Source organism: Uranotaenia lowii, chromosome 3, assembly GCF_029784155.1.
Source record: "Uranotaenia lowii strain MFRU-FL chromosome 3, ASM2978415v1, whole genome shotgun sequence".
NCBI classification, from domain to species: Eukaryota; Metazoa; Arthropoda; class Insecta; order Diptera; family Culicidae; genus Uranotaenia; species Uranotaenia lowii.
The window spans coordinates 64,222,906-64,244,171 of NC_073693.1; the positions used below are offsets into that span (position 1 = coordinate 64,222,906).

Consider the following 21,266-nt stretch of genomic DNA (forward strand, 5'->3'; position numbering starts at 1 on the left):
AGAGGTATCTGAGAAACAAATATTGAATTGGATGTGGAAGTGGGCATTAATTGTTATTTTGTTATGGTTGATCAAACGATTTAAATAATATTTTAACCTGTGTAAACTATCGGATAAATGCTGAATCCATTGAATCTGGACTAAATGCGAAGTGTTTTACGACTTTGAAATGCAGTTTAGTTAAAACAACGGTTTATGAAGTCTAAAAACAAAGGCATATATTGTGACCGAATGTGGACTCTTTGTGTTGTACTAGAATCGGTGGGTCTTGTGAATATCATTACACCGATCCTTAACGATGAGTACCACTCTGTGTTCAACGTGCAACAAAAAAAACGGACGACAAAGATCGAGTATATTGCTACGTTTGCCGTAAAGCCTCACACTGTTACTGTTCTGGACTCACCGCTACTGGTATTACTGCGATCAAAGAAAATGTGTCACTAAAATACGTGTGTACCCGATGTGTTAGTGTGCGACGTAATGTGCTACCCGAATACGTAAAACTGGCGTCTTTAGTGCAAACTAAAATCGACAATTTTAAAACGGATCTTCTTTCTGATATCTCCCTTCATCTCGGAGCTTCGAAGTCAACCCCACAGACATTTGCACAAGCTGTAATGTGCACTACGGAAAACACAAGACCACGCAATATAAATAAAACTGCTGTACTCACTCCAAAATCTGCCACGCTCACATCTAAACCATCTTCACCTCTGCCTACGGCTGGACAGCTTCGATCAGGGAAACAACGTCAAACTACCTCTGTTATCACCAACACACCAACTGCTCCAACTCGTCTTAGCTCAAATGAACCCACAACTTGCACCCCTACAAACAAAACCCCCAAGTCACCTCGTGCCCAGCCAATGCGTCTGACCAAAATCTCACAAACTGTCATCATAAAACCCAAGGTACCACAGGATGCTGACACAACTAAAAGTGAGATTCAAAACATGCTGGATCCCATCGAACTTGAAGTCGTGTATGCACGATCCCTTCCGAGTGGCGATCTTGCAGTCAGATGTGCATCTGCCGAATCGGCTCAAAAATTTGTGAATGTTGCAAATATTTCACTAGCCACGAAATATAGCTCCGAACTACCAGCCCCGTTAAAACCGCGGCTTAGAATCGCAGGATTTTCCGCAGAAATTGACGAATCTTCTTTCATGGCAATGCTTGGAAAACAAAACAACATTTCCGAAACATCTGTCATGAGGATTATTCACATTGCTGGACACACAGATCGTAGATTTGCTATCATCGAGCCCGATGCCCAGACGTTTAATTACCTGTTAGGCTTAAAACGCGTCTATATTGGATGGAATCGTTGCACAGTTTCCGAGCACTTAGATGTGAGACGGTGTTATAATTGTTCGGAATTTGGTCACGTTGCCGATAAATGCAGTAAAACTTCATGCTGCTCCAAATGCGCTGAAAACCACAAATTAGCCGATTGCACTTCTGATTCCACCAAATGCATCAACTGTACTCACGCAAACTTAAAACAAGAAGAACCCGCTTTTGATTACAATCACGCTGCATCTAGTTCTGCCTGCCCAATTTATCAGCGCAGACTAAAAGCAACGAGAAAACGAACCGACTACGGTAATGTGCTAATCGCAACGTAGCAATCATCTACTTCAAGCCGCGAACCACATCAACAACCCATCGTACGCATACGCACCGCATCAACATTCGCCTCAACTGCCGACCGATCAGCTGATTCCATAATGGACCAACAGATTTGGATTTCCAGCATGACCAACGATGCCATCTAATCACTACCACAGCTTAGCCCTCACCCAACCAGTCGAATCTCCTGGTTTCTCAGGTAATGATTATATGGGTATATGCTCAGCCGAAGCTCTTACAGAATCTACACGTGAATTAAGAGAGTTCAATTTCCAGCCACATATCAATACAACCTTGCCTACGACCAGCAACGATCGATCAGCTGCTTCCAACAGCAATGATCATCGTCCAGCTGTTTCCAACAACGATAATCATTCTAAAGCACGACCACATGACGGATCATCATTCTCTTGGAGCAACGATCATCGAAAACTTCCACTCGGTGCACCCATACATCCTGGCACAATCTCGTCGGTAATAAACGAACATCGATCGGAGGATCATCGTCACCACTTACGGACATCACAACCACAACCAGTCGATTCTCCTGGTTTCCCAGGTAATAGCTGTCACAGTATATGTCCCGCCGAAGCCCTCTCAGTAACTACACACCAAGTAACCGAACCCGTTTTCCAGACACACATGCCCCTACGTCTGTATTATCAGAACGTGCGTGGACTTCGCTCCAAAATTGATGATTTTTTTTCATCTCTCAACACCGTCGAACATGACGTTATCGTTTTGACTGAGACTTGGCTAAACGATGAGATATATTCTCCGATGCTCTTTGGCCAAGAATACACAGTTTACCGTCGAGATCGAGACCCCGTCGTGACGGGAAAGTCTCGTGGTGGTGGAGTTCTCGTTGCTGTGCACAACAAATGGGTTTCACAGCTTGTATCTCTCCAAAGCTCCCTCGATATCGAACAACTCTGGGTTAAGGTTATGACGTCACAATATAGTATTTATATTGGTGTTGTATACATAAGCCCAGAACATGCTGCCATCGAATCTGTGATAAGCGCACACATGGATTCTGCCACAGCTGTTTCTGAGTTGATGCATTCCCACGATCTCCATTTAGTTTTTGGCGATTATAATCAACCATGTATTGACTGGATAACACTTCCCGCTGGGCACACATGTCCTAACCCAAATTCAACATTGCTTCCTGCTTCGAGTTCCGCCCTTGTAGATCGTATGGCACTCTTGAACATGAAACAAATCAATGCTATGAAGAACCACAATAACCGTACACTCGATCTCCTTTTCGTCAATGACGCTGCCCTTACTAAATGCTCTGTTGGTACAACAACCGAACAATTAGTCCCAATCGACATTCATCACCCCGTTGTTACAGCTGAGGTCACACTTGCCCCAATAGTGAACTTCTACACCCCTCCGGAAGGGCCAGCTTTGAACTTCAGAAGGACTGATTTCGAAAAACTAAACCTTGCACTTGGAAACATAAACTGGCAAATTTTAACCGATGCTACTTCCGTTGATGACGCTGTCTTCGCATTCACTGACATTATGAATGACCTAATTCATCGAACTACTCCACCTCTCCGCGCCCGACCCAAACCACCCTGGTCTGACCATCTGCTCAAAACCCTCAAGCGTAAGAGAGCACGCGCCCTTACACAGTACAGTAAGAACAAGAATGTGTATTCAAAATCAGCCTTCATGTATGCAAGTAACGAATATCGAAAGTACAACCGTTTATTATATTCGAGATATTCGATGCGTATGCAATCCAATCTAAAGCAAAATCCTCAAAAGTTTTGGAAATTTGTCAACGAGAAGAAAAAAGAAAACGGTCTTCCTGCAAAGATGTTTTTGGCAGACGAAAGTTGTGACTCTCCTGCCATTCAGTGCGAACTATTTGCAAAACATTTTTCGAGTGTTTTTTCCGCTGATAATGTGAACGAAGCAAACATTAAGCAAGCATTATCATTTGTACCTGCTAACGCCCTAAATTTATCTGTAAATCAATGTGCCTTGAAGGAGATAAATATTGCTATCAGAAAATTAAAACCGTCATACTCACCGGGGCCCGATGGAATACCACCGATCATAATAAAACGTTGTGCCGAACAACTTAGTGCACCTCTTGCGCTTCTATTTAATCGTTCACTGTCTTCATCTACGTTTCCTCGACTGTGGAAAAAATCTACAATGTTTCCAGTGTTTAAAAAAGGAAACAAACAGGACATGCAGAATTACCGAGGGATAACATCTTTGTGCGCCGGTTCAAAGTTATTTGAGATACTCATTACTCATACCATAATGAGTCAATTGAAAACGTACATTTCTTTTGATCAGCATGGCTTCTTTCCTGGGCGGTCAACTTGTACTAACCTAACCCAATTTACATCATACTGCCTGAAAAACATCGAAAAAGGATTTCAAATTGACACAATCTATACAGATTTGAAGGCAGCTTTTGATCGGGTAAACCACCAGCTGCTGTTGGCAAAGCTTGAAAAATTGGGCGTTTCAAAAGCTTTCATTGATTGGCTAGCTTCTTATCTCCAGAACAGACAAGTGTCGGTCAAATTAGGAACTTTTGAGTCAACTGAATTCTGCAATCCATCTGGCGTGCCCCAAGGTAGCAATCTGGGCCCAATACTTTTCTCGCTCTTTTTCAATGATATACTGTTTAATATGCCGAACGAATGTCGTCTTTGCTATGCAGATGACTTGAAAATTTACCACAAAATCAAATCCGAAAGCGACTGTACTACATTACAGAACATCATTGACATATTCGAGCGGTGGTGCACAGTCAATAAAATGACAATAAGTATTCCTAAATGCGCCGTTATTTCATTCGCACGAAAAACCAACGTTATTCACTGGAGATACACAATCTTGAACTCGGACCTAGAAAGGGTATCCTCGTTCAAGGATCTTGGAATTACCCTCGACGAAAAACTTACTTTTCGTGAGCATCTAAACTGCCTTATATCAAAAGCCAACAGAAACCTGGGATTCTTAATAAGACTATCGAAGGAGTTTAAGGATCCCTACTGCCTCCGTTCGCTGTATTATTCACTTGTAAGATCTCACCTTGAAACAGCTTCAATAGTGTGGTGCCCATATACGACATACTGGTCCCAAAGAATCGAAGCAGTGCAATCAAGGTTTTTGAAGTATGCCCTCCGATTCCTTCCATGGAACAACCCAGACGAACTTCCGGACTACAAGCAACGCTGTCTCCTGCTGAATATGGAAACACTCTACGAAAGGCGTGTGATAGCGCGCGCTATTTTTGTGAAGAAGCTGATCGACGGTGAAATCGACTGTCCAGGTTTACTCAGACAGATCGAAACTAATGTACGTCCTCGAAACTTCAGGAGTCCCGAATTTCTTCGGATTAACTTTCAACGGACCAACTACGGACAACAAGAACCATTGCGTGCTATGTTCAAGGTCTTCAATTGGTTCTACGAGTTACACGATTTCCAAATATCCACGGAGATTTTCAAATCAAAAATTCAAAAATCTAATCTGTTACGAAGCTTTTCACACTTAAATTGTTGATTTTAACTTGTGATTGTATACTTTAGATTATTTTAGTTAATTAATAATTCATGTAGACTTGGAATGTCAGATGAAATAAATGTAAATGTAAATGTAAAAAAAACGCCGTAAAGTTACATACCGAGGTTTACTTTGATCATGTTAATTGGTTCAATGTTTAAAAAGTCGTTTAAAAAGTGAGAAAACATGTTTCCTGAATGAGTTTCAAACCCAACAAACGCTCTGAATTTTGAGGGAACAGCGAAAATGTCAACTGTTTATGGATATGTTTATTCCTGTTGGGGAGAGACTCTCAGCTACTTGACACCCCTGCACTATTGGTTGAAGTTGCAGTTGTTTACCGGAATCTCTACGAGCACACACATATCTAGTAGGATGCATGTGCTGCATCATTGAGGTGTACAATTTCAAGCTATAACTGGCTAGCATTTCACTAATGCTTAAATAGCCAACCTTCATCACACTATGTGTGCAGATTATTTCACGACCGAGATTTAATATCATGACCGTTGGCTTACACACTCATCTGGCGCAACCCCTTATAATGTAGTTTTGACCCGTTATCGGAAAAGACTGGGTTAACTCCTTTTTCATGTAAAGCCCTTGTACCCTTTATAGTGTACACAGCATGTACGTCAAACAGAGGTGAAAATTAGTAATGTAAACATGTAAAATCTACACATTTAGTAGGCCAGCTTTTCTAAATAATGTGTAAAATTGACTCGATGAAACGACACTTTTTTTGACAGATCTCGGCTGTTCGCAATAATGGGTCAATTTTACAAGTTTAAGGTGTTGCGCCAAATGAGTGTGTAGGGCTGTCCCAACGGTGTATGCAAAACACCGTTTTCGACCACGCTAAAACAGTCCGCCCGGCACCGGTGGCGTAAATTGCTGTTTTAGCACAGTTATCGATTTCAAAATTCCCAACAGTTATACGCCTTTGTTCCAAATTCATGCAAATTTGGAACAGGCTTTCAAAATATACGACGTATATTGTCGCTGAATCCCCAAACCGGAGTTTTCGTCAATGAGCGCTGGCGACATTTACTGGCGACACTCACTGGCGACAAGTTATTATCAGGACGTGTACAACTTCGGGTGTGTTCTTATACCAAAGATTTTTTATTTCAAAGGAAAGTGCCGCAAAAACAAAGGATTTTTTCCTTTGGTTTTGGTATAAATAAAAAATCCTTTGGTTCAAATGCATTTTCCCCTGTTTCAAAGATTTTTTCTTTTGAAAAATCTTAGATTCAAAATATTAATGCTTTGATACAAAACCCAGTTTCATTTGATTTAAAGTTATTATCTTTGCTCAAAGGTAATTTAGATATAGATTTAAAAGCATTTATTCATTGAACCATTTCCCATTTATTCCAATTGGAAGATTTTTACCCTGTTGTTTCGAAGTTCCTATTAGGAGTTTGAATAATAAAAAGATACAATTTTAGTTCTTAAATTCTTTTTTATTCACAAACACATAAAACACTGGTTCACTATAACCGAGTAGGGTCGGGGATATCGTTGACAAAGTTTCGCATTCTCCGTGGGCCGATCAATAAACTTCCGAAAGCCACTCCAGCTGCTGGCTGGTCCGACTGGTGATTGCCGTTGAAGATTGGGCCGAAAAAATACGACCGCGGGATTTGGGGAGGTGTTACTTTGCGCAGCTTTCTCCATGTTCTAGAGACTTGGAAATCTATCCGTCGGCCGTGGTCCTGTAACTATACAAGCGTTTTAGAAAATCTTGAACTCGCTTAAATATTCAGTATTTATTAACTTACACTTACCATTTTGCATCCTGATCCTCCTTATTTATAGCTTACTCCGATTCACTGGTTTGATTTTTAAAACGAGCGGCCGAACTTTATTCGATTTTTCGGTTTTCTGTTCTTTTTGCAAGTCAATGCAAAATATCTTCTAAGTTTGAAGTTTTTGTTTCAAAAAATTATTCTTTTCAGTTTAAAACATTTTTCTTCGGTTGAAAGAAAATTTACTTTGTTTCTAAAGAAATATGCAATTGAACAAATTTCTTTTGAACCAAAGAATTTGTTTGAAATCAAAGTCCAAAGTTATTCAATTCAAAAAATTTATTCTTTCTTTCAAAAATGATTCTTTTCAATCAAAACTATAATTCATTGATTCAAAGAAAACAGGAGCTGGATTCAAAAAAATTAATGTTTTGAATCAAAGTCAGATTTAATTCGTTCCAAAATTCAAGTTTACTCTGCGTGAATACACGGAATCGTCCATCTTGTAACAGGCAATCGTAATCATAGGCATGGTAGGCGAACAATTCGCTGTCAAAAAGCGCTCCGTCTCCACCCCCCACCAATGAGAAACTTTTGGTACTCCTTGCCTACTGTTGCTCAATATGCAACCACCCGTAGCTGTATAGGCACGCTGGTTATTACTTTACAAAAGCGTTGCCAGTAATGATATTTCACAACGTCGCTAGTTGGCAAGGTTGCCGATCACCAGCGCGAAAACTTCGGATTTCAACTTCAATGACAATACGACAGACCGATTTAGACGTTTTCGGTTCACGGTGAGAAAATTTTAGCCAATGATGATTACTTTCACACATGTTTGGGTAGCATTGGGTGTAATAATTGTTTCTTTTTGAGAAATTATTTGAATGTTTTTTCCCGCCAAAACCGGTCAATACGTAACACAAATTGAGAAAAAATGTGAACAAAAAACCGTATCAAGTATAAAAAATTTATGTCACACTATTCTTGACTTTATATTTTAATAAATAGCTTTTGGCCTCAACGAATTAGTGAGCCCAGTCAGCGTTTCTCGAGTTCAAACGTTATATGAATAAGAAAAGGAAAATAACAGAAGTGTCCTAATGAAATTAACGCAAAACAACAATAATCTTTAAAAAAATTTAAAAAAAATTGAATATCAGTGTGATGACCGATTTTTGACCGATTATCTACAAGAACAATATATCATATTTCACGGTTTAAACATGAAAACCGTGAAATATGATATATTGTTCGATAATATTGACTAAACTGACATGATTCTTAGAAAAAAATCCTTTCAATTTCTGGCTAAAAAAGCCGTTTGCTACATTACAAACTACTGATCATTATGAAAATTTTACTTAAGAAATCTTAAAAGGAGCATGTTTGCCAATCTGTTTAGTTTGCCCAAACAAAAACACAAATATGTTAAATGACTTTTTACCTATAAACAAAAACTGGTAAACTAAATTAATATTTGGAATCAGCCAAAATGAGTCAATTTTTAAAAGAAAAATGTTTTTTTGTTTCAATTAAGCTTTTTTCTCGCTGCGTATAGTCATTTTGGCTTTTTAAGCTTCGTTCAATCATAGATAAAAATCGGTTTCAACTGGTTTCTGCCAACTGGTAGTTGTTCAATGAGTCAATGTTTTGGTCGAAACTAGTCAGGTCGTTGTCAATGAAGCAAGTTGAAACTAGTCAAAATAGTCAAAACCAATCCAACTCGACAGGGGGTTTCGTTACGGCCTGGAAGAAATCGGTCGAAGTCAATTGGAAAAAGAAATGGTATTCAATCGTCAATCCATTTCTACTTGTTTCGACCAAACTTCATTAAAAACACTTTAAGTTAATGAAATCCTGGTAGAATAATGACGTTGTAAAACTCAAAACTTAGCAACTTTTCAATTAAAATGAGTTTTTTCTTCTCAATTATTGAGTGTCTGCAATAAAAATGTACCCGTTTTAAATTTGCTATCACACCGGTGGGGAGCGCGTGTTTTAGCCGAATACAAAATTTAAAATTTTGCTAAAACTGGTATACCTAAAACCAATATTTAGACCTGAACCGTTGCAGGTGCTCTTAGAAGACAAGAACGCTATCCTCTAGGCCACGATCTGATGGCAATCATAACTTGAAAAGTTATAAAAAAAATTGTAACAAAATGACGTATTAGGAAAGTTTACATATTTAAATAGACAGAACATTTTACAAGTTTTTGTTATAATGTTGAAAGCATTTTTATAGGTTTTTCAATCGAAAGTTTTGTGTATTTACATGATTCAATGAATTTTAAGTTCTCTGATACTTAAATGAGAAACATGCTATTTTCAATACGTTTCCCTATTATTCGATTATTTTGGGACGTTGAAAATCCATTGGACACCGTGAAGTGAATTCACTTTATCGAACTTTTCTGAACTATTATCATTGTAGAGGTCAACCAATTCACTGTTGAATGGAAAAAATTATAGCAAACGGTCGCAAATTAAATTTCTCTTGAAATGAGGATGATTTGGTCACTAAAAAAAATTAATTTGTTTATTTTGCGTTCGATGATTTTGTGGTGAATTTACGCTAGAATTTGTTATTTTTGACTTTAGTACCTAACACCTTAATTTCCTGTTCTACCCGAGGAATTAGAATATCGATGTCTTAGAACAAGTTATAAACAAATTAATCACCCACATAGTTTTGCCTGATCAAACTGAAACCGGGTTGTGAACTTAATTCATGTCACGAAATTTCTAGCTATTTTCAACCATTCTTTGAAGCGTCCAAATTTTGTGTACACTTTTAATAGTGATATTTTGTTATTTCGACATAATCGACATTTCCAGCACCTTTTTCTAACTTTTTTCTTATTTCGGTTTGCACTTACATAACAACATATTGAAGAATCAACATAAAAATTATTACTGTTTCTCACAATCTTCTGAATATTCAACAAAAATCATTTTTTCAATATTTTTTCAATTATTTTGTTTTTTTTAATTATGAGTTATTTAAAAAAAACCAGAATATGTTCCATTTGTAAAAATCCTACCATCAGGAGGATCAAGACAGCTTTCAGAGCATATTTCTCATTTAAATTTTTACAAAAAAAAAATAATTTTGTGACTTGAAATCACTCATTCGCGCTGATGTTACTCAGCTGGGTCTCGACCGATTTCTATAAAATTCAGTGTTTTTTTTTTCCTTGTAGGGGAGAGCCCTTTGCGACCAGTAGTTGATCTATTGTGGTAATTACCCCGCGTTACTGTATGCTATCAGGCTTACATGCACTATGGGTTGAAGTGACAGTTGATTGCTGACTAAGCATTTTATCCCAATCGGGTATGATATCAAAGATGTATGATATAACCTTCCTTGGGCTGATATGGAACCATATTTCTTGTGCGCTTATTAACTTTGCCCCAAGTACACGCTCTCTCCTATTTAGGAGGGCGCAGCAGTTGCATAGAAGATGCTCTGCAGTTTCTTTTTCGAGCCCGCAGAACCGGCAGTCATCGTTTTGAATAATGTTTATCCGTTTGAGATGTTGTTTTGTTGGACAATGTCCAGTCAAGAGACCTGTGTAAGTACTTAACTCATGCTTACTTAGGTTCAACATGTTCTTGGAGAGTCGTGCGCTTGGTTCAATGAATCTTTTCGCCTGAGCTGCTCCCTCTGCTGTTCTCCAATTGGAGACAATAGTGGTGCTTTCCCAGTTCTTGAGTTCCATATTCAAGGCACTCCTCGATACTCCACAGAAAGGTTCAGGTCCAATTAACAGGCCCTGAGATCCTTCCCTAGCTAACTGGTCTGCTTCTTCGTTCCCTAGGATACCGCAGTGGCCTGGAACCCAGAATAAAAATACTCTGTTCCGTATGGCCAGGTTTCTTAGTGCAACAATACACTCCCATACTAGCTTGGAGTAACATGTGAACGTACTTAGTGCCCGGAGAATGGCCTGGCTGTCAGAAAATTTATAGATATTTGTGTATCTGTATCCTCTTTTCAAACAGGCTAAAGTGCATTCTAGAATAGCTTGAACTTCTGCTTGGAATACTGTTGGCCAGTTTCCCATCGGATTGAGATCCTGAGTCTAGGTCCGAACACCCCTGCCCCAGTTCTATTATCCATTTTTGATCCATCAGTAAAGAATTTTATCGATCTGGAAGGAACCGCAGGTCCATCTGACTCCCACACGTCCCTATCGTTGATAGTTACATTGTATGGTATGTCTAGATTGAAGACGGGTTCCATCCAGTCATCGTTCTTTACAATAAGTGAGTTTGTTTTAAATATCTTTAGGATTTTTAGGTGTCCTGTAAGATCCCCGTCATAGAGAGTTTTGTTTTTGGAGAGTCTCAAGGCACTACGTTCTGCCTCTAACTCAATAAATTGATGTAGTGGCAGGATATTTAGTAGTGCATTCAGAGCCTCGTTTGATGTGCTTCGCATAGCGCCAGTTATAGCTAGGGTTGCTATTCTTTGAAGCTTCGCTAGTTTCTTCCGGGCCGTAGCTTGCACAGTTTTGGTCCGCCACACTAAAGAAGCATATGAGATTTTGGGTCTTATTATAGCTGTAAATATCCAATGGATAATTTTCGGCCTTAGTCCCCATTTTTTCCCTACTTCTTTGAGGCAAACCCATAGAGCTATTGTAGCCTTGGCTATTACATGCTCTATCTGCGGATTCCATGATAGCTTTGAATCTAGTATGATGCCTAAATATTTCACCTGTGATTCGAAGTTTAGCACTTCCCCGTCTAATGTTAGTGGTTTTAGTGCAGTTTTTCGTCTCGTAGTGAATGCTATCACAGTAGTTTTGGAAGGGTTAATGTTCAGTCCCTCTTCCCTGCACCAGAATAGTGCGTAGTTAAGTGCAGATTGCATTCTGTTTGACAACACATTGTTATATTTTCCCCGAACTATTATTACACCGTCGTCTGCAAAGCCAATAACTTCGAAACCCATAGATACAAGTTTGTTTAGGAGGTCGTCCACGATCAATGAAGACAACAACGGTGATAGAACCCCACCTTGGGGACATCCCTTTGTTGGAGTGGCTTTGATTGTAAGTCCTCCCAAACTTGCATAGATGGTTCTATTTATAATTAATTTTAATTTTTAAATTCAGTGTTTAAGAATAGTCTCATCATTTTCAGAGTAGATTTACACTGCCGGCCAAAAGTTTGGGATCACCTGCTAAAAAACATGCAAATTTTGATCGTTCATATCTCAGCCGTCTTAGGACATATTGCAAATCTTCTGATCTCATTTGAAAGATAATGAGCAATAGCTATTTCGGAGGTATTTTGCCCATAAATAACGTTTTCGTTTTGCACCTAAAACTTAACCTAAAGTTAGAACATTTTCAAAAAAATCGCACTCAATATTCAAAGCCAATCATCTCGCGATAGGGTGAACCAAATTTCAAAATTTGAGTTGCATTAGAATCCTTATTCTATACTTCTCAAAACACAGTCAAAAAATTTTGTGCAAAAATTTAAGAATGTACTTTTAATTAATAAAATAGACACTTAAGTTATCGTCCAAAAGTTTAGGATCACAGAATCCAGATCCAGATCCAGAAGAATAATTAAAATTTAAAACAATCAGTTTGTTTCGGAGACAACACAAAAATTTTAAATTTTCGTTTTCAAAATATTTTATTTGCCATTACTGAAACACACATAAATTAGTGTTGGTCGGTGACATAAAAAAAAGTTAAAAGTTGTATAATTCCTCGATATAAAAAAAATTCAAAACTATATTTATGAAACATTAAATCTTAAAATGGCTCCTGTTCTAAACTAGACAACATTCATGGCTCTTGAATTTTAAACCAGTTTTTGCTAGTTGAATTTTGAACAATTTATATTTATAATCGAATAAGTTGAAAGTTTATCGATGACAATTGGCACTATTAAACTTTTTTATCGATTGAATTAAAAATGGACAAAACAGAACTAAAAATGAAAGTTCTCTTGGCCTAAAAGTAATGTTACTATTGGGCATTGAATTTACTCGTTGTCATTTCAAATCTACGTGTGAACCTAAATGAACATTTCAACACACTGCGGACCATATACGGGTTATCTCATTTTTTTACTTCACGCTAGTGTGCAACTCTAAAAGGCATAACTCAAATATTCTGAATTTATTGATTGAACACCATTCTACAAAATTAAACACGAAAAGTTCGGTAACTCAAAGTTACTTAATTTGTAGGATTTTGTCCAGTGGTTGCTAAAATATGGAATGCCAAATTGTGGTGTTCCCGGCTTTAATTTCTTCGCGGTCCTTAATGTGTTAATATGACCTCACCGCCCCACTGAGCTTTTCCAAGTCCCAAAGTCCCCCCAAATTTACCGCCCCCTTAGAAGCTTTAAACGCCCCCCAGGGAGCTATAGGGACCACTTTGAAAATCACTGCTCCTTGCCAAAGACATTTCATTTCACGACACTTCAAATCCTTCTTCATTCTCAAATTTAAAATTATGCCATATTCGTTTTCATCTGGTGGAAAGATGGTTGTGCACCAACTGCTGTCATCTTCATATAAAAAAAACGCTTTGACAGCACTTGGTGCACTACCGGTGCACCACCAGGATGAAAACGAATATGGCATTAGTTTTAATTCTAAGTTTAGAATTGCAATTCAGTAAACCTTTTGTATTGAAACTCAAATCTACAAATATACATCACAAAAACTTTACTGATAAGAATGAGTTTTTCTCATGTGTAAGTAAACAAGTTAATAATTTGATACCAACCATTCCAACTTCATAATTCATGCAACGAATACTAATTTTATACATCAACTACACTCAAAAAATGCATAGTAGAACTACTAAATCCGTGGTTTAAATGAACAACATGCATCAATATTTTTGAGTGAAATATTTTTTGTTGTTTAAAATACCTTACGCATAGTTGTTTTACCATGTGCTGGATTTGGCTGTGCATGTGCATAGTAAATTCGACTGCGTTTTAGTAAAATTGTCAATGAATTGATGCACTGTTTTACTTCATGCGTAATAAAATTGATATTTTTCATGATGAAACTAGTATGTGTGTGATGAATGCACGAGGAGCTTGATTTAAATAGTTATGTTTATTTGCATGCATGCATCATGACATTATTTAAAACATTAAAATTCACACTTCCGACACAAATCGGTCAATGTTAGTGTGTTCTCCCGATGCTCTGTAATGATTTTCAAAGTTATTAAATTTTAATGCAGCTCAAAATTGGTTTGTTTACTCACGGGTTTGATGATAATTGATCGTTAATTTTGAGTCAAATATGTTTTGTTCTCAAGAGTACCATGTTCGTACTATTTTGTTGATGTGAATCAGTGCCACAATGCCTAAATTACTATGCGGACGCTTTTTGTAATAGATATTCTGATGAAATTATCATGACAATAGTATTTTCGACAATAAAAAAATTGAGATTAGTCAAAATTACCAGATACAATTGATACAGAATTGCAATAATGTTTCATGCGTACTTTGACTAAATTAATGTTATACGATGCCGTGGTTGAAAATGCTATGCCGCAGAAATAGAAAAATTACTATGGCAACGTTTTTTAAAGAACCACACAATTTTTTACCGCGTAGTTTATAGCCACGTTAGTGGCGTTCAATACTCACAACTCAATAGTCAAAAGAGTTAGCAAAAAAATCTAAATCTTAGTATCCATTGCTTTATTCCTAATCTTTTTGATTATAAAAAAACGTTCATGTCATTACAAATTATATGCGAAGTAAATTGATTTCAACTCACTTTTTTTTATTTCGTAATCTGAAATTGCTTTTAAATCACTAAATGAATTATGAAATTTCAGTTTAACTTAACCCATAAACTTTGTCTAGTCAATTTGAATTTGTTGCCCCTCAGTTTTTCAAAATTAAAAATAGTACTTTTTTAAAAACAGTCAGAACTTGGGAATTTTTTTTTCTTTATTTTGAGAAGTTTTCAGCCACAGGCTGGTTCGCCTCTAAAAAGTTGGGAATTATTATTTTTGAAAAAATAATAAAAAATGCCTAATGAAACCTTAAAAATGTAGAAAACCTTTCCATTTATTTTTTTCTTTCAATCTGTTAAAATAAAGAAGTTATGAAACAAAAATTAAGTGGCTCATGAAACCCCACTCTCCCCTATATATTTATTCAATGAAATAAAACCAACTTTCTTCTGTATTGTCAGTAGTAATAGTAGTAATGATATGCTTTCAAATTTATAAAAACTGAAGTATTTTACTTTTTTAGGTCATTTTCCATTATCTTTATCAAAATACTATTCTTTGATCTAATATTTTATATATTCTATTCCTGTGCACTGATTGTTTTGCTGAAACTTATCATTTTGATATTATTCGAAATTTCAATTCGCATTCTATTTCTGGTGTTTCTGAAATATTGAGTTAAAATTTGTAAACTAGGCTGCATAAAATTTAGTTTCAAGCAAATTTCTACTTCAGAATAAGGGTCATCATTTTGAATAATTTATTAATGAATTTCCGGAAATAACATTAAATGAATTGATTATTTTTGAGAGCTAGTGTGGTAATTGTAAAAAAATGGTTTTAAAATCTTATTTTTGAATTTTTTTTTAATCGTAGAATTTGAATTTTTCAAAGCGGTGTATTTCTGATACTAATAAATCTAGGCAATATCTGAATCCTTCATAGATAGAAGGATAATAAATTAATTCAGAATCGGATTTTTGTTTTTATGTGGGTTTATTAGTTTGAGTTATCAAAGATCGATCTAACTAAAAAGTGATAAATTTTGATTTTTCTACATGCCAGATCACTAAAACTAGAGTTGATAGCTAAAATTAGATCAATGACTTGATTTCAGATCGCCCAACCTTCCAAATTCTGTTATTAAAAGGCATAGGCACCTAAAATTCTGTTCCGTAATGATATCAAAATGCGTTCGATTTCAATAGACAAATGACAAAATTATGTGTACCCGATACATTTTTTTATTTTTTTTTCACGAAAAATTCCACAACCAAATTTGTGGGTAATATTTAATATCTCGAATTTTTTCTCAAAAAAGAATCGAATTTGAAATCTTAAGAATGTGATGATAAAAAAAACCCTCTATTATGGTTCTATATGTCGAATATTTGTTCGATTGATTTCCAGCAGGAATAGTCTATTGATCTCTTTCGATCAAAAGTAATGATAAGTTTTGGACCCATAAATAAGAAATTTACAACAAATTTTTTTGTTAGATTTGGCAAATATGTCGAATGAATACGGGCAAAACCTGGGCATTTTAATGAAAGCCGGGCAAGCGGGCCGGAATTGACTTTTTCCAAATTTCGTATTAAATATCCGGGCTATCTGGCAAACGAATTCTAGATACAGTAAGGTTATATTTAGTAAATTTTTATAGTTATTTTTGAAATTTCTTCTTGAATTTGAGGATTTCCCAGAAATCGGGCTTATTTCAATAATTTTCCTTGGAAAAATGTTCAAGTTATGTTTATTATAGATTAAGCTAGAAAATGTAAACGATTTTTCAGCTTATTTCAACAGTTTTTCTTTTATTTTCAAAAACAAGAGCTGTTTGAGAAAAATGAATTCAACGCTCCCAAATTAATGTTAATAAGTTTTAATTTTTTTTTTTGAATCTGGTAAACAATATGAATTTAGTTGCCTTGATTAATTTGCTACACATTTGCTCAGCGTCCCAAACGATGTATTTTTGGATTTATTAACAACTAGCTGATCTCGTACGAACTTCGTTTCGCTTTAAATGATTGGTACGTCAAAATGAGTTTAGAAAATGAATTCTAAACATTCTTTCGATAATTTTGGGGAAAAATTCAGCAGTGTTTAAAGTCGCTACTATTACTATTACTTGAAATTCAAATTAAACGGTTGATTGGCTTTTTACTAAAATTTATGTGAGAGTGTTTTCTTCTCGATCGGTTGCAAAATCTAGACATTATGGCAGAAACATGTACTATTTGTTTGTGTGCACGACTCTTTTGCTTGACCTTCACACTTAAATTGGTATCAATTAACAGCCTCCAACAAAATTATTGCACAAAACACTGAACTTTCAATGAAACCCTCTTTTTCTGTCCCATGGCCCGAAACTCGATAATTGAAACCAATTTTACGTTCCTCAAAACTCCCATGTGCCATTTTTTCTTTTCAAATTGTATGTAAAATAACGTCAGGAGCTTGAAAACAGTGATCAGTGAATATAGACGCCCCTTTTGCCGACCCTTGACACGGAACATGCTACCTGGAGTCAATTGCTCATAGTTTATAACCCTCATCTGAACATTTTCATCTCAATCCGATGCATGATCACGACAATATCACTAAAACAGTGAGCAACTAACATGGACGGCATTTTTTTTACCACGATTCAAAACTTGACACCTGAAATCAATTATCTTTTCTGTTAAACTTCCATGTGCCAATTTTCATTACAATTCTATGCTCAATCAAGGAAATATCGTAAAAACAGTGAACAGATAATAACCCCTTTTGCCGACCCCTGAGTCAAGATTTGAAACCTGAAAGCAAAAGAGCGTCCCTCAAAACTCCTATGCGGAAATTTTCATCTCAATCCAATGTAGAGTAACGTCAAAATCGCAAAAACATTAAAGTTGCGTATGGACGACTCCTTCAGCCGACTTCTGATCCGCAATTCGAAACTTGAAATCGATTGCTCGTCTTTCAAAACACTCATGTGCAAATTTTCATCACAATCCAATGTAAAATAAAGCCAATATCGCAAAAACATTAATCAGTGGATATGGACGACCCCTTTTGCCGACCTCAAACTATAAATTTGATAACTGTAATCGATTGCTCGTCTCTCAAAACACTCATGTGCAAATTTTCATCACAATCCGATGTATAATAACGCCAATATCGCAAAAACATAAATCAGTGGATATGGACGACCCCTTTTGCCGACCCCTATCTCCAAATTTGATAACTGTAATCGATTGCTCGTCTCTCGAAACACTCATGTGCAAATTTTCATCACAATCCGGTGTATAATAACGCCAACATCGCAAAAACATTAATCAGTTGATATGGACGACCCCTTTGGCCGACCCCTGACCCTAAATTTGATAACTATAATTGATTGCTCGTCTCTCAAAACACTCATGTGCAAGTTTTCATCACAATCCGACGGAAAAGAACGTCTATAACGTGAAAACAATATTTGTCTTGTATGGACGACCCCCTTCAGAAGGAGTCGTCCAAAAATCTAAAAACATTTTTCATCATTCCTGGTCCTAATGAGCATCCATGCCAAATTTCAGATCTCTAGCTCTTAAGACGGCTGAGTCTATAGAGGACAAACAAACAAACAAACAAACAAACAAACAAACATACAGATAATTGCTTTTTATATATATAGATAATAAATTGAGCATCTCTGAAAATTCGAATTGAGGGCGCCAAAATCTTTCAATATCAGTTATTAAAATACCACCAAAAATGATGTTCCCCTGTGATATCAAAAACCACAATACGTTTTGATTAACGACTTGAAAAAATATTTCCTTTTTTTCAAACATTCACATATCAAATGTTGAACTTGTTCTTGATAGAAGTTTAACAGAGGGATTGCAATAGAGAGAAGGTTCTTTGCATTTGGAATGGTAATGATCAAAATTCCACAACTGTTTCACAATTTTCAGCAATTTGCATATTTTCTCTCTCTCTCTCTGAGCACTGGTTTCTCTCATTTACGCAGCTCGTGGCGTAGAGGATAGCCTTCAAGTACTCTAAGCCAGCGGGTATGAGATCGAATCCCGGTCACGCCATACATAGTACACTTTCTGTGGGTTGGTGGTTTTAGCATTTGTAAGATAAGTTGAACGCTTAGCGTTAAGAAAAAGGAATCTCTTCGAGGAATCACCAAGTTTCATTGAGATCCTGTTTGTGTTTGTGTCCGTTTTTTCCACTAATATTTTCTCATTTTCCCGCACAATTGGGTACCACATTTTTTGCGATCAAGCAAATCATGGAAAGATATTATTGCTAAAAATGCTTTAGAAGAATCCAGTTTAATCTCATTTTACTTTTTTCAATTGCTTTATTCGAACATATCATTCTTCAGATCAGCTTATGACACCACCAGCCTTCATTGGACTAACGATGTACCTAATGCTCGTTTACTACAGACCAAACAAATCGTGTTAATTAAATTATCACTAAACTGAACTTGCTCATTAGGGGCCTGAATCTATCAATAACTCAAGCCAAGCCTCTCCCATGCAACAATTTAACTTCCTCCACAGAAAGATAAATAGATTTGCTACTCGGTCAAAGTTTATTCTTCTCGCATGAAACAATTAATACGCTTGTCAATGCAATTAACACAACTGCGGAAGGAAAACATCTTCACCTGATGTTTGCCTGGAACCCAAAAGTGAGTAAGCACTGGCCAATGCATAGTTCACACCTAATCACGAGTTATTTGATTTAACTGAGCTGAACATCTTTGTAGCTGCACATCGACTCTTTGCCTATGAACTGGTCGAATCCTTATTTGATCAGCGCCATCCGGGCGATGCAGAAACTTGATTGAACGATCTCGTACTTACCAACATAGGTATGAGAATGCATGTAGTTGGTATTTGTAGCTCCTTAAGCGCATCGTCGTGATGGGATTTCTTTTTCTAGAACCGAATGCTTAATCGCCAAACTAGCCGGCTGATGACATTCTCAATATTTTATGCACGCCCGGCTGCATCGGTGATAAATGTCATCGAAAGTGCAGATGAGCATGTGAAAAGTGTCTAATTGAAATTCTGAATAAATTCTGAGTGCCAATTTACAGGGTAATGGAAGTTCTCATTCAGCCGTTTCCAGAATTCGCAACTTGAAGGTGGAGTTAAAGTTTTTCAGAAGCGCGAATGAGTTTTTTTAAGCCTTTGTCAAAATTGTCAAAATTGTCAAAATTGTCAAAATTGTCAAAATTGTCAAAATTGTCAAAATTGTCAAAATTGTCAAAATTGTCAAAATTGTCAAAATTGTCAAAATTGTCAAAATTGTCAAAATTGTCAAAATTGTCAAAATTGTCAAAATTGTCAAAATTGTCAAAATTGTCAAAATTGTCAAAATTGTCAAAATTGTCAAAATTGTCAAAATTGTCAAAATTGTCAAAATTGTCAAAATTGTCAAAATTGTCAAAATTGTCAAAATTGTCAAAATTGTCAAAATTGTCAAAATTGACAAAATTGGAAGTAATAAAATTTTCAAAATTGATTCGAACTCCAAAAGCTTGAAAACTGTGGATATTCTCAAATGGTTGCAAATTCTTAAAAAAAAATATTTGAATTTTATAAAACGTTCTTCAATGGCGTTTTCTTAATTTTTATATTTTTCTAAATTATATAAATCTTAAAATTAGTTTTTTAATATTATATTTCTTCAAAGAATTTTTCTTACAATTTTTTTTTAGATGAATGTCTTCGAAAAAAACAAGAATGAAAATTTCCTTTGTTGAATTAAATTCTGAATATTGAGATGGAAGTTTGCTTGATTGGTTTTTGTTTTTACAAAGCTTCAATCTTTATTTTTTATTGATTAAAAGTAAACTTTGACGAGGTTTTTTTGATTATTTTTTAAACTTTGCTATTTTTTTCTAATTTTTTTTTATCAGCTAAGCACGCTGTTATGCATTTTGTTTTTTACTTACGAATATTTTGATGCTCATTTTCAGTGTATCCTTGAAAGTTTCCAACCCGAAAAAATGTCAAGTTCGAGATTCTTAATTTCCCAGAACTAAAATACGAATCAATAACAATGCTCGTTTGCCAGCCAAAGTTGATGAAGGTTTCTCGCATACATCACAGTTCAGTTGTCACCTTTCGTTAATGAACACATTCAGTAGAAACCATATACCGGTTGCTTATCACTTGAACAATTTCACTTAACGAAATCCGATTAATCTTCTCTCGGTCACAAGGAGCAACACCAAATACACGATCTACCAACTAATCGAACGACTAATCCGTTCCGCACGACAACGCGAGCTCGAAGTTTTCTTCTTTTCCACTCGACGGATCACGCAAGAATAACTGCGGTTAGAATTTGAACCATGCGAGTTATCACAATCGTCATCATCAATCGATCGAATGATGACGACGCCCGATGTTCTGATGGAGGGCGGGAAATATGAGAGATTCATCTTCTGCCTGCTTAGAACGAACATGGGGGATGAACCATCATCATCAGCCAGTAAAATCATCACCAAACTGTGGGGCGAGTTTTCCTTCTACAGAAATTCAGAGCTGAGAGCTTTGCAAAACAAAAACAGGCGGGGAACATTTATGTT

General features: G+C 36.3%; 1 protein-coding gene across 1 annotated transcript in view; it reads right to left on the bottom strand.

Annotated features, from left to right (window-relative positions):
* Positions 1-20,979, bottom strand: part of LOC129756346 (protein lethal(3)malignant blood neoplasm 1) — a 46,625-nt gene extending 25,646 nt beyond the window's left edge. The window contains exon 1 of the mRNA XM_055753204.1: positions 20,628-20,979. Coding sequence (XP_055609179.1) covers positions 20,628-20,645 — 18 coding nt within the window. The 5' untranslated portion in view covers positions 20,646-20,979. The remainder of the gene's footprint in view (positions 1-20,627) is intronic.
* Between the last annotated feature and the right edge of the window lie 287 nt (positions 20,980-21,266).